The sequence below is a fragment of the Notamacropus eugenii genome, chromosome 3 (genome assembly GCF_028372415.1).
Source record: "Notamacropus eugenii isolate mMacEug1 chromosome 3, mMacEug1.pri_v2, whole genome shotgun sequence".
Classification (NCBI taxonomy): domain Eukaryota; kingdom Metazoa; phylum Chordata; class Mammalia; order Diprotodontia; family Macropodidae; genus Notamacropus; species Notamacropus eugenii.
In genome coordinates this window covers 47,019,773-47,032,661 of record NC_092874.1, presented here as the reverse complement: position 1 = coordinate 47,032,661, position 12,889 = coordinate 47,019,773, and the positions used below count along the sequence as shown (strand labels likewise).

The 12,889-nt window shown below is 40.7% G+C and overlaps 1 protein-coding gene across 5 annotated transcripts in view; it reads right to left on the bottom strand.

The window, feature by feature from the left end:
• Positions 1–12,889, bottom strand: part of CRTAP (cartilage associated protein) — an 82,537-nt gene that overhangs the window by 24,498 nt on the left and 45,150 nt on the right. For 4 of the 5 annotated variants that reach the window (XR_011976635.1, XM_072651483.1, XM_072651484.1 and 1 more), the window contains exons 3-6: positions 10,938–11,109; positions 7,693–7,821; positions 3,747–3,892; positions 258–341 (exon numbers count right to left, since the gene is read on the bottom strand). Coding sequence is in view for 4 of the 5 variants with exons in the window: in XM_072651483.1 (XP_072507584.1) it covers positions 258–341; positions 3,747–3,892; positions 7,693–7,821; positions 10,938–11,109 (531 nt within the window). In the remaining variant the exon portion in view is untranslated. The remainder of the gene's footprint in view (positions 1–257; positions 342–3,746; positions 3,893–7,692; positions 7,822–10,937; positions 11,110–12,889) is intronic. The other variant, XM_072651485.1, reaches the window with a different exon arrangement.

Genomic DNA, 12,889 nt, shown 5'->3' with positions numbered 1-12,889 from the left:
ACTCTGCCCTCCAATCAGGGGGGTCCCTGATGAGTCCAGGATCAGGGTGAGTTGTGAGTACCAGGACTGAGGATATAGGATGAAGAGTTTTCTGGAGCAGGATATGTTATATTTGTTTGTATTACATCCCCTAATCCAATGTAAGCACCATGAGGATATGAACTCCTAGCTTTACTAAACTTTATATTGATCCAAGATTTAAGCACACAGTAGATGCTTAATAAATGTTAGTTGACTTGAACAGAACTGAAACTCACCTCATCATCATCCATTATATTTTCCTTAGCAAACTCATAGAGTTCCTTTTGAATTGTTGTTACATTAAAGTATAGAACAGCTTCCTGTTGGGGAAGAAAGAGGGAATATAGTGAGACAAGGTTGGTGATGACAAGTATCCACCATGTTCCAGAGGCTATGCCAGTCCTGGGGATACAAATGCCATCTTTCTTCCAGGCATAGTTCAAGCACCGCATCTACATAAAACCTTTCCCGATCCCCCAGCTACTAGTGTGCCCCTCATAAGTGATCTTCTACTTGACTATTGTAATTCACTACTTACAATTATTTTCTGTAGATGTATCCTCTATATAGGAATTATTCTGTATATAAGGAATTACTGCACTGTATATAGGGCAGCTAGGTACAGTGGATAGAGCATTGGGTCTAGAGTCAGGAAGATCTGAGTTCAAATCTGGCCTTAGATGTTTACTAGCTGTGTGACCCTGGGCAAGTCACTTCATCCTGTTTGCCTCAGTTTCCTCATCTGTAAAATGAACTTGAGAAAGAAATGACAAACCACTCCAGTGAGAAACTGAGAAAACTCTAAATAGGGGCATGAGGAGTTGAACATAACTGAGAACAACATTCTCAACAACAACATTCTATATATGGACTTGTCTTTCCATTAGAATGTAATCTACTTGCCAGCAAGAATTATCTCATTGTTTGTATGCGCATCCCCACTGCCTAGTGCCATGCAAAGTACATAGTAGGCACTTAATAAATGCATGTCAATGAATGGATTGATTTGTCAAATGATTGGGTTAGACTAGATAACCTCTAAGGTCCCTCCTAGCTCTAAGCCTATGATCCTCTGATCTCATAATTCTTTTTGCTGGTGCTCCAGGAATGAAACCAGATCAAATGGAAACAGATTCACGTTCAGCATAAGGAAGATCTTTCTAACAATAAGAGCTACTCAAAAACGGAATGTGCTGTCTCATAAAGTAGTGGATCTCCCATCATCAGAAGGACTTAAACAAAAGCTGGATGGTCATATCTCTGGGATGCTCAGGTATAGGTAAGAGGCTGAAATAGATGACTTCCAAAATTCTATGGCTCTACACAGATAGTTATTTAATAATTGTTGCTAATAAGCAAGTTGGTCTCCAATTCAGAACAAGTTGTCAAAGCTAGACCAAGAGAAATGACAAGGAAATAAGCACTTATTAAGCGCCTACTATGTGCCAAGCACTTACTGTACTAAGCACTTTACACATATTATCTAGCTTCCTCCTCACAACTACCCCCTGGAAGGTAAGGCTCTTACAGTCTCCATTTTACAGCTGAATAAACTGAGACGAGTAGTGGTTAAATGACTTGCCCAGGATCACACAATAAGTGTTTGAGGCAAGATTTAAATTCAAGCCTTCCTGACTCTTATGTCTTATACTCTATATCCACTGTGCCACCTAATTGCCTTTGATACCTTTTTTAATGGAGAAAAAAGATAGATAAATCAATAAGGATATGTAATTCCTAAAGTCATTTATGGTATCTAGATACAGAAAATTTGAAGGTTGATAATATGTTTGTTGTTTTGAGTATAACTAGTTATGACCTTGTTTTATCAGTCAATCAATAAGCACTTATTAAACACCTACTCTGTGCCTGTACTTTAACCCTGAAGGTCACCAGCAACCAATGTGCAGGTCTAAGGCACATGAGAGAAAGAGAGAAATGAGAGTAGAAAATGTAAAGAAGAAGAGAGAAAAGAAAAGAGTACAGAAAAAAAGGAGACATGAAGATAGAAGAGAAAAAAGAAACAGATGTGGTCAGCAATCATATTAAGCATTAAACTGCTTTGAAAAACTCACAGCACTTTGCATAAGTTATATCACTGATCCTCACCACAACACTGGGCAACAATTACTGCAGTATTATTATCCCTGTTTTACAGGGCACATAGTAGGTATTTTTCAGATAAGGAAATTGAAGATCAGAGATGCCCAGTGAGCTGCACTGATTAAGGACAGACAGATTTAGGAGGCTCGTCTGTGTATCTGGAAAGAGAAGAGTCGAGGCTAAGGCCAGTGGCTGGTGTGATCCTTGGGCAAAAAGCCACTGTTTAAACTCAGAGAGACAGTTCTTCCTTGAAAATACTGCCAAAGAATATAAAAATGACAAGCATTCATTCAAGAGGTTCTGTCCCAACGGCCACACACTTCTCTCTTTTGGGGATGAGGACACTGGGCTGTATTGTTTCTTCAAAGACATCCTCTTTGATCAAACAAAGATTTCCACTGCAAATAGCCCCCAACACCATCAACTGAAATTCTTTACTTGGTCAGTCATGAAAAGACTAGAACCTTTCCTAAAGAAAGTCTTGCACCCTGGTTGTTTTGTGTTCTGGGGGAAGGTGTTTGCTCTCACTGGCTCTAAGCCCAAAAGCACCTGAAGGTGCCTTGGAACAGGGTTCATACTGCATTTGCAAACAATGCCTGTGTAGACATAATCTGAGTGAGATATAATTTTTGGACGTGGACAAGCAGGATTCATTTAGCTTCATTCTATGTATTTATCTTTTTTTCCCCCCTTTTAGTTGAAGGGGTAGAAGAGAGAGAAAGTAAATGTTTTTTATTGAAACAGAAAAGAAAGTTTTAAAAGGTTATGACTTGACCGCTTATTCATGACACAAGTTTTCTTTTTCTTTTCTTTTCTTTCCCCTGAAACGACAAGAGTGTGGGAGGCAGGGAAAGGAATACTTTTTTAATTAAGAAAAATTAAAATAAAAAGTTACATTTAAAAAAAGAATCACATAGATTAGTCTATCTGGAACACAGCTCTATTAAAGAGATGAATTTGTAGAGATGGATTAGGGCAGAGAAGAGCATGAAGTTAACGGAAGATTTTGAACACTGGGTTAAATACCATCTTCCTCCTCACTCTTATTTTTTAGTTGTTGTTTTTTCATAGAGAGAAACTACAGACTCAGATAGGTAGCACCATGGACAGATTGCTGGACCTAGGATCATTAAGACCTGAATTCTTACTAGCTGTGGGATCCTGGGCAAATATTTAATCTCTGCTTGCCTCAAGTTTCCTCGAATGAAGATTATAATAGCATGTACTTCTCAGGGTTGTTGTAAGGATCAAATGAGATAGTATTTGTTAAGTGCTTTGGCATATAGTCAATGTTAAATGGAAGAGAGGAGAGGTGGGGAAATGATTTCCAAGTAATATGCTCATAAAACTTAGTTGTCTGATCAAGTAGGGTCCCAAAGGCAAGAGATGAGAAGGTACTAACTTAGCTTCTTTATAGAAATGAGTAACTAAAGGTATGTGACATAGAACATTTTTTTAGTATATAACTTAGTGAACCCTCCCCCAGACTTCCTCTTCCACTCTCTTTTTCTTGGTCTCTGGGAGGAGGAGGAGAAATGTGGATAAGGTAAAAAAACAAAAGACAAAAATGTACTAAAAAAAGTAAAAATTCACTCAAGAAATAAAAAGAGAAAACAACTTACTGGTCTGGGCTGGAAATGCTCATCTGTGAGGCCCCACTTGTCTCTGTGGTACTCATAGTAAACCAGATTCTGTTTCATGACTTCATCTTTCTGATCAAAGAGCATGTAGCTAGCAACACATGGAGCTGCATTCTTCATGTCATTCACTGGTTTGATTTGGGGAGAGGGGAGAGAGAAAAATAGGAAGGAAAATAATCTAGAGGATCACATTTCATTAGAGATGGGGTACAGTTTCCTAAAGGACTAGAAAAAAATAGGATGGATTTATGCAGAATCTGACATGTCTCATTGGATGGTCTCTCATTTGAAAAACCTGTAATTGGGTGATTAGAACTAGAGACAGTATTGGGCCAAGTAATTTCCAGAAGAAGTGTGTACCTGATATAGGATCTGAGGTCAGTGTTGAAAAAGGGAAGTACCTTTTGCATAAACAAAATAAGTTTTGCTAAGATAAAAAAGAAGATATAGATTGAGAAAATTATTGGATTAAATATCTCTCATAAGGACTGCTGCCTAAGATATACACAGAATTAGTAGACTATATAAGATCAAGAGCCTTTTATTCCCCAATAGATGAGTGGCCTAAGAATACAAGCAAATACTTTTTCAAAATAAGAATTGAAAACAGTTCATAAGCCCTTGAAAGCTGACTCCAAAACACTAATGATAATAAAAAATGCCAATCAAAACAACTTTATGTTTCACATTACATCCAAAAAAGTGGCAATAATGACAAAAGATAAAATGATCAGTGTTAGAGGCACTGCAGGAAGACAGACACACTGTTATTCTGTTAGGGGGCTGAGAATTAGTCCATCCATTTTTGGAAAATTATTTAGAATTATATGAAAAAAAGTGACTAAAATCTCCATACTCCTAGATCCCGTGATCCCAAGTGCCCACATATATGACTCCAAGGAAATAAGAGAGAGAAATAAAAGTCCCATGGACACCAAATATTCATGGGAACACTTTCTGTGGTAGCAAAGAAATGGAAAAAACAAAGTGGAGAGTGGGCATCCATCCACTGAAGAATGGATAACTATGGCACATGAATATAATAGGATAGTATTGTGCCATAAAATAAAGAATTCTGAGAAACATGAGAAGATTTATGAACAGTAAGATGAACAGAAGTAAGCTGAATCGCATAAGAAAACAATATATGAAATTATTACAACAAATGTTAAAAAGGAATAAAAAATGCCCTCAAAACAAAATTATATTAAAAAAACTAAATTATTTTATGTAACATAATAACCAATCTTGGCCTCGAAGAGATGAGAGACTGTACCTCCTTCCTTTCCTTTGAGAGGGGAGAGATTAAGGTGTGGAAATTTTTGTATGTAAGGTCAAATGTGGTAATTTTGCTGAGCTGTAAGATTTGAGGATTTTTTTTTAATCTTTCTTACAAAGGGAAGGCTTGCTGGGAGGTAGAGAGGAAGTGAATGTGATATAAAAACAAAAGCCATCAATAAAACTTCTTTTGAGGATGACTGAAAGGGTTAAAAAAATTAAAAATGAAATGGAAATACCATCATTGGGTTCACTTGTCAAGGAAAATGCCCTTGACTAAATGACCCCTTACCTTGTGACACTAAACAAGTCACTCAACTGTTGCCTGCCCATTTCCTTAACTCTAAAATGGGGACACCTCCCAAAGTTGTTGTGATGATCAAATGAGTCGAAATTTGTAAGGCACTTAGCACAATGCTTGGCACATAGTAAATGCTTAATACATGTTTGTTGCCTTCCCTTCTCCCTCCCCCCCGCTGTTTCTTTAGACTAGATCGTGCCAGCCGTGCACGCCTGATCCAGACTGGGTCTGAAAATGTTCCTTTAGACCTAGACTTCTCTGGCCTTAGTTCCAAAAGCCTCTAGAAGTAGCTGGGGTGGTTGAGGTACTCAACACTACCGCAGGGTGTGGCTGGTTGTCTAGACTGAATTAAACCTGTTCCTAGCCTCCAGGGACCTGAACTTTGGTGAGTCACCCTGACCTCTGGGTTTCAAAACCCAAGGAATCTGACCAACACCCTTGGGGCGTTGGAACAGACCTAAGCCAGTACTGAAAGGAAGTTAGGGATGAAAAGATGGTAAAGGAGCACCAGTTCTGGATGGGGCATATTCAGCATTCAGTCCAACAAGTTATGAAAACTAGGTTCCCTAAATGGCATCAGCTTACCAAAATATCCATTTGGTTGTGTGGCTTGTGCCACCTAGTGGTAGTTTGACAAAATGACTCCACATTCTTACAGAATTAAGGGCATAGGGTTCCTAACTCCATAGCTGGTAATGAATAAATCAACAAGTATTTATGAAGTGCTTATTATGTTCCAGGCACTGTGATACCTTAAAAACATTAAAGGAAAGAATTTCTGAAGAGCATGAACGAAGTTAAAAGAATTAGACCAGCACCACCAGGAAATTCCTTCCGCTCTAGTAGAAATTTGGAGACAAACCATTTTTTAGATGGAAGCCACCTAGCCCAACACTCCAGTTTTAGAGATGAGGAAACTGAGAAAATGAGAGAAGTGACTGGCCCGATTTCGCACAGATGGAGGGCCCACCACCAGAGTATAGATCTCCAGGCTGCTTATACAGCACTCCTTCCCCTACTCTAGAATTTGGTTAGAACATGAGAGTACTTGCACGCTGGCAAGGTATACGAAGGAGGAAAAGATGTACCAGGATAGCACCTCATTTTCAGAATAATTTCTGTGCCACTTTGTGATCATGTTATGCCCTCCAGTCGTCTGCGACCTAGTGAGAGGGGCTAGCTCTATGTTGGCAATGTTCAGAATGTGAGTACTCTACAGGCAACTCCCTACTTCAAAGACTCAGTGTACAAGTACCAATCCAAATTCCGCATAAACCCCCTCCCATAAATGGGGGAGCATGGCATAGAGAAGGGAAATAGGCCCGAATCTGGAGTCTGATCACAATGAGCCATATCTTTTTTTTTTTTTTTGGTGTTCTCTCTATGACTTTGGTCAATTTGTTTTCCATCTCTGGGCTTCATCTTCCTCCAGCAGAAAATGTAGGGGTTGGAATACATAGTTTCCAAGATACCTGCCCCTCAGATCTTATCATCTATGTCAGCATAGATTGGCAAGATCATTTTCAACTCTGATTGAGGGACCAGCCCCTCTAGAAAAGTCACAGGTTTAAGGCTGGAAGGAGACTGAGTGGTCACCTAGTCCAGCAGCGAGAGGGGAGCTAAAATCATGATTTCATTGGACTATAGAACTCCACAGTGAAGAAACTCTCTGCCAAGTCAGGTTGGCCCCCTCTCTGCAATTTATAGCTGTATAGAACTGTCTAAACGGTAGGAAAGTTAAACAATTTGTCCAGGGGTCACAGAGCCAGGACTTTCGGTCTTTGACACTCCCTCTCACATGTTTATGATATGTATATGGTAAGATAAACATATATTGTATATACATATACATAAATATATGCGTGTGTATACGTGTTTGTTTAGATATACTTACATGAATATAATCTCATTCTATCCTCATAGCAACCCTGTGGCTATTTATATGTATTTATATTATACACACATATATATGTGTGTACAATCTCATTTTAACTTCATAACAATCCTGTGAAGTGGGTGCTATTATCACCCCCATTTTATAGACGGGGAAACTGAGACTGAGAGATGAATGATATATGAAGGATCACACAGCTAATAAGCATCTGAGACAGGATTGGAAGCCAAATTCCTAACCCAGCCCTCTATCTCCTACACCACGTGACCTCTCCATTTGTGGGACTAAACTGTCAAATTTATGAAGTTTTCATTTCAGCCCTTCCAAAGTGACAGATGCCTCAGTCATTATAAGAAAAGGCATCCCCCGGGGCCTATAAAAGATACTGTGTCACGATGGTGCCCAAGGAATTCTGGGAAAGAAAAGTCCCATCTCTAGAGAGATCAATAACTCACATTTATAATATGCAAACTGCAAATAATGATACATAGTGGCCACAAACTTCTCCACGGGATAGCCCCCGATGACAGGGGTGAGGTTCTCTTCGCACTTCAGTTTGCACTCCAGAACTTCAACATAATGGTCTAGAAGAACACAAACACTCAGTGTCAGACATAATCAACCATTTCTCAACATGACACAGCTCTGAAGGTTTTCTGCACTTTCCATGATGCTTTGCTGCCTTGATTTCACCTGTCTTGCAGCCTTCTCCACAAATTCCATCCCTTGTACTGAGATCTCTGCCATCTATTGCTAAGACTTCCTGCCTGAAGGCCAGGGCTATGCCTCATATCCTCTGCCAGGGTACCCAGACACGCTGAGTCCTGCTGGGACACCTACCTGCCATCCTTGCGTGACCCTCCCTCATGCCAATCAGTTGGCTGCCTGAGTCCGGCCTCCACTCACTGACAAACTACCCTGATAATGTAGTCTGCCTGCCAATACACCAACTGCTGTTAACTGCTGGACCTCAGAGATGACAACCATGTGGCAACCTAAATTCCTGATTAGCTAACTAATACCTACAGAAAGAAATGCTCCAGGGATGACACCTTACTCACCAATCCTGAATCTCTCTTGCTATCCAATATTGGTGTCAGCCCAGTACCAACTGGTATGTGCTGTTTCTAGGCTCCAGCTCTCCTTGGTGTGCCCTATAATGCTACTCGCTGGAACCCAGTACTAATAAGTGGGAGTGGGTTCACCCATGGGGAAAAATGGTGCTGGCTAGAGGAGATTCAGGGTGCTCTTGGAATTTTTTTCTAATCTAGATTGGTGATTTCATCACTTGAGAGAAAGAGAAGCGAATAAACATTTATTAAGTGTACTGTATGCCAGCTACTGTGATAAGATCTTTGCAACTATTATTTCATTTAATTCCTCCAACAACCGGGGGTGGGGTGGGAGGGATGGGGGTGGGGCTGTTGTTAATACCTCCATTTTGCTGTTGAAACTGAGGCAGGCAGAGGTTAAGTGACTTGCTCTGAGTCACACAGCTAGGAAGTATCTGAGGTGAGTTTTGAGTTTGTCTTCCTGACTCTAAACCACATGATTGTACCATGTGGCTGTGGTACCATTTTAGAGAACTCTTGGTGTGAAAATTCCTTCTATCTGTTCTACAACACAGAAGTGACTTGCCTAGAGTCACACAAGTATGTGTGAGAGGAAAAACTGGAGCTCAATTCTTGTTGACTTCGGTAAGCCCCCTAGCCCCCTCCCCCAAGCATCATGCTTCCTCTCTCTCTTTGATTAAAGCCTATTAACAATAGCTTGCACTTACATAGAACTTCAAGGTTTACAAAACACTGCTCCCAACAGTTGATTGCCTAGTGTGGCCTTGGGTAAAACACTCAATCTCGAGCCTTAGTTCCCTCATTTGCAAAATGAAAGAGGTTGGAGGTTTCAATCCTGACTCAGTCACTTACTAGCTGGCTTATCTGGGGAAGTCACTTAGCCTCACTCAGTCTTGGTTTCTTTATGTATAAAATGGGGATAATAACGCCATCTACTCCCCCAGATTATTGTAAGGATCAAACAAAGTAGCAGAGGCAAAGGAATTTGTAAAGCTTAAAGCTTAAAATCTTAAAGTAAATGCTATAATGATTATTATATGTAAGTTCCGATTATAAAATGCAAGTACCACATTGACAACAACTGTCACAGGCCCAAATGAAATTGGCTTAATTCTAAAAGAAAACACAAGTTGGATAAAGAATTTCATTGAAAGAGTTTATGGCCCAGAGATTCATTGTTAGACCTAAGTCTAGGAAGAATTTTAAAAAGTGGTAATGGAAGGGGAGAGGAGAATTCACTCAGGATGTATGGGATGGCAAGAAAAAAGACCAAGGGATGGGAGAAGGCAAGGTAAAAGGCATCCAAAAAACTAGGAAATATGGGAAGGGTTAGTAAGTATTTTATTCTAGAAAAAATTTGAGGAAGATCCAAAATTATTTTTTTTATAAATTATCTGCTAGGAGGGTGTTTCGCTTTTCATTCTGTAAATAAATTTCATACATTTTAAAAAGGGAAGAAATGGCCACTAGAACCCAGAATCAAGTTAGCAAGCAGTCATGTTAGGCTAATCTCATTTCCTTTTTCTGACAGAATTATTACACAGAGAAGATCAGTTAAATGTGGATTCTGGAAAGCTCTAGGACAAAGTGTCTCATGAACCAGTTGGAGGCTGAACATTGGTACAAGTTAACTGGACTTGTTGAACAATCAAACACAGAGTGGCAATTAATGTATTCATAACAAATCAGAGGGAAATGCTCTAGTGGGGCAGTACCCCCTGGTCAATCAACTCCAGTAGCTTCCCTGTCACCTCTGGTGACCATAGAAAATTCTCTGTTTGGCCTTCAAAGCCCTTCATAACCTGGACTCTCCTTCTCTTTCTAGGCCTTTGATATCTCATTTCCCTTCACAGACTCTGCGACCCAATGACACTGGTCTCCTCGATGTTCCCTGCATAAGAAACTCCATCTCTGGACTCTGGGCATTGTCACCAGCCATCCCTCATGCCTGGAGGTCTCCCCCTCCTCCTTGCCCCTGCCTCCTGGTCTCTCTGGCTTCCTTGAAGTTCTTGCTAAAATCCTGCCTTCTGCAAGAATGCCTATGTCCTCCCTTTGTGAATTATCTTCAATTTATATAGCTTGTCTACACACAGGTGTTTCCTCATTAGCTTGTGAGCCCATCAAGAGCAGGGATTGTCTTTTTCCCACAGCTCAGCAGAGTTCAAGGCATTTAAATGCTTGCTGATGGACTCACCTATACCTCAACACTAGTACCTGGATGCCTGATTTGTTTCCCAGGGTCCAAGTTCCCTTCTCAGGGCCCTGGTCCTTGCTCTAGGACCTCCTTCCAAAGGCTTCAAGCCTTACCCCCTAACCATTCTTAGGCTCTCCTGATAGCTTGCTCTACCTGCTGCCCAGTTTCAGGCCTCCTTGGTGCTACTCACCTGCTTGTGGGAATCTCTGCCTACTGTGTGTGTCCAGATGCCCCTGAGTGAGAGTCACCCTTGCCGCTGAGCACTCACATCAGGAGCCCTGTTGTACCATGTACCTTATTTTAGCTGGTTTTCCCAGCTGCCATAGCCCACTCACTCCCAGTCCAGTCCATCCACTGACCCCTGATGCCAATCCCCAACCTTCTCCCCCAACAAAGTGCCCTTGTTCATTTTAAGAGAAAGCCCAGTGCCAACCTGCTATGGAGGGATAAAAGTCTTTGAAATCCTTGATCTCCCTGGAGCCTTCACAGGCAGCCAGACACTCATAGAAGGCCTTGAAGAAGTCAGGAAGTGCCAGTTCCATGTCAGTAATGGACGTCCTCCAGTTCTCTCCATTGTACGCCCGCACGGCTCTGATGAAAAGGTTCTGCAAGGGAAGGAGACCCAGCTGACATCCTCTGGGAGCAGGCAGGGCCTCCCTTAGCTCTGCAGATGGACAGTCCCAATTTCTTAGCTCTCCTAGAACACAGCTCACCTTGAGTTAATCCAATACCATGGATGAGGGATAGAGGTTGGACCTGTGGTTTCATATGAAGGTAGGAAACTCCCTCTACCCAAAGAGATGACCACTTTCTGATCTTAGAGAGCTACCCAGTGCACTGAGAGGTAAAGTTATTTGTTCATATGGTTTTGCTCATATAGGGCCATGTGGCCAGTATGTGTCAAAGACAGGACTTGAACCCATATCCACTAACCCAAAGCAGCTTCTTTTTCCTCTGGGTTTTCAAGCTCATTTTAAGATGGAGATGTTTATTATTCAAGCTTAAGTTGAAGAGCTGTAACCCCATTTGATGTTAGCACTGCCAACTGCATACAACTGTTGAGCATCTCCAGCTGTGACTGTGGTTGGGGAAAGAATAAAGATGCTGAGATGAAATGGTGAGGATAAGAATGATAATAACTGACATTTCTGTGGAGCTTCAGAAGTTGTAGAGCATTTTATAGCTGCCAAGTGATTTGGGATTCATAACTTTTTGAGGTAGATACCATAGATACTGTTATTCCCTTTGAACAAGTAAAGAAAAAATTTAATTACATACCCAGGCTCACACTGCTAGTAGCAAGAAGTGGGATCTGAACAAGACCCTCCTAACTCCAAGGCTGACATTTGGGGAGAGTTGGGGCACTGAGCAAAGCCAGACAGTTATCTGTCTCCCCTTTCCCAGACACCACCATCACTGGCGGATGGAGTGCTGGGCCTGGAGTCAAGAGACCTGAATTCAAACCAGGTCCAGTGATTTAGTCTCTCCCAGTCTGTTTCCTTAGCTGAAAAATTCAAATAATGACAGTACGTACCTCATAGGGTTGAATGAAGATCAAAGTATATAACACATACAAGGCACTTGGCAAATCTTAAAGCAATACAGAAATGGTAGTTATTGTTACTGGAGGATATCATTTCTAGAGCTTTTTGTAGATTAAAATGTCAGAAATGCAAAGATTTTAATATACAATAAAAACCATGGAACTAGCCAAAAGCATTTTTCACATTCACTTTTTCTTTGGAGGGGGAAGTGAGGCAATAGGGGTTAAGTGACTTGCCCAGGGTCACATAGCTAGTAAGTATCAACGGACTGAGGCCAAATTTGAACTCAGGACCTCTTGACTCCAGGGCCGGTGTTCTACCCACCACACCACCTAGCTGCCCCCACGTTTACTTTTAAGATTTTCACTTAAAATGACCAAATATTTATCTATTGCCTACTCTTTCATTATAAACCTGGGAAGAAAGAGAGATTAAAGTAAAAATATTTCCACAAAAGGAGATTTTAAAAATCACTATCCTTGTGTTTATCTGCAATATTATGCACTTATTTCTAATGTTCACAAAATATTATCTTTGAAATAGAGCCAGGAGAGCATAATAAATAAGGCTGGGCTTGGAATGAGGAAAACTTAGTTCAATTATCACCTCTGACTATTATAAACTATGTGACCTTGGGTGAGTCACTTAGTTCTTTCTATAGAACTTCATTGCTTATTCACATATGTATATGTGTGTGTATGTATATATGAATATGTGCATTTAGGCACAGATATATTTGTATACATTTATTTGCATTTTGTCTCTCCCATTAGAGCTCTCTGAAAGCAGGGACTATTTTCTTTGCCTTCTCTTATTTCCCCAGAGCTTAGAAGGTACACAG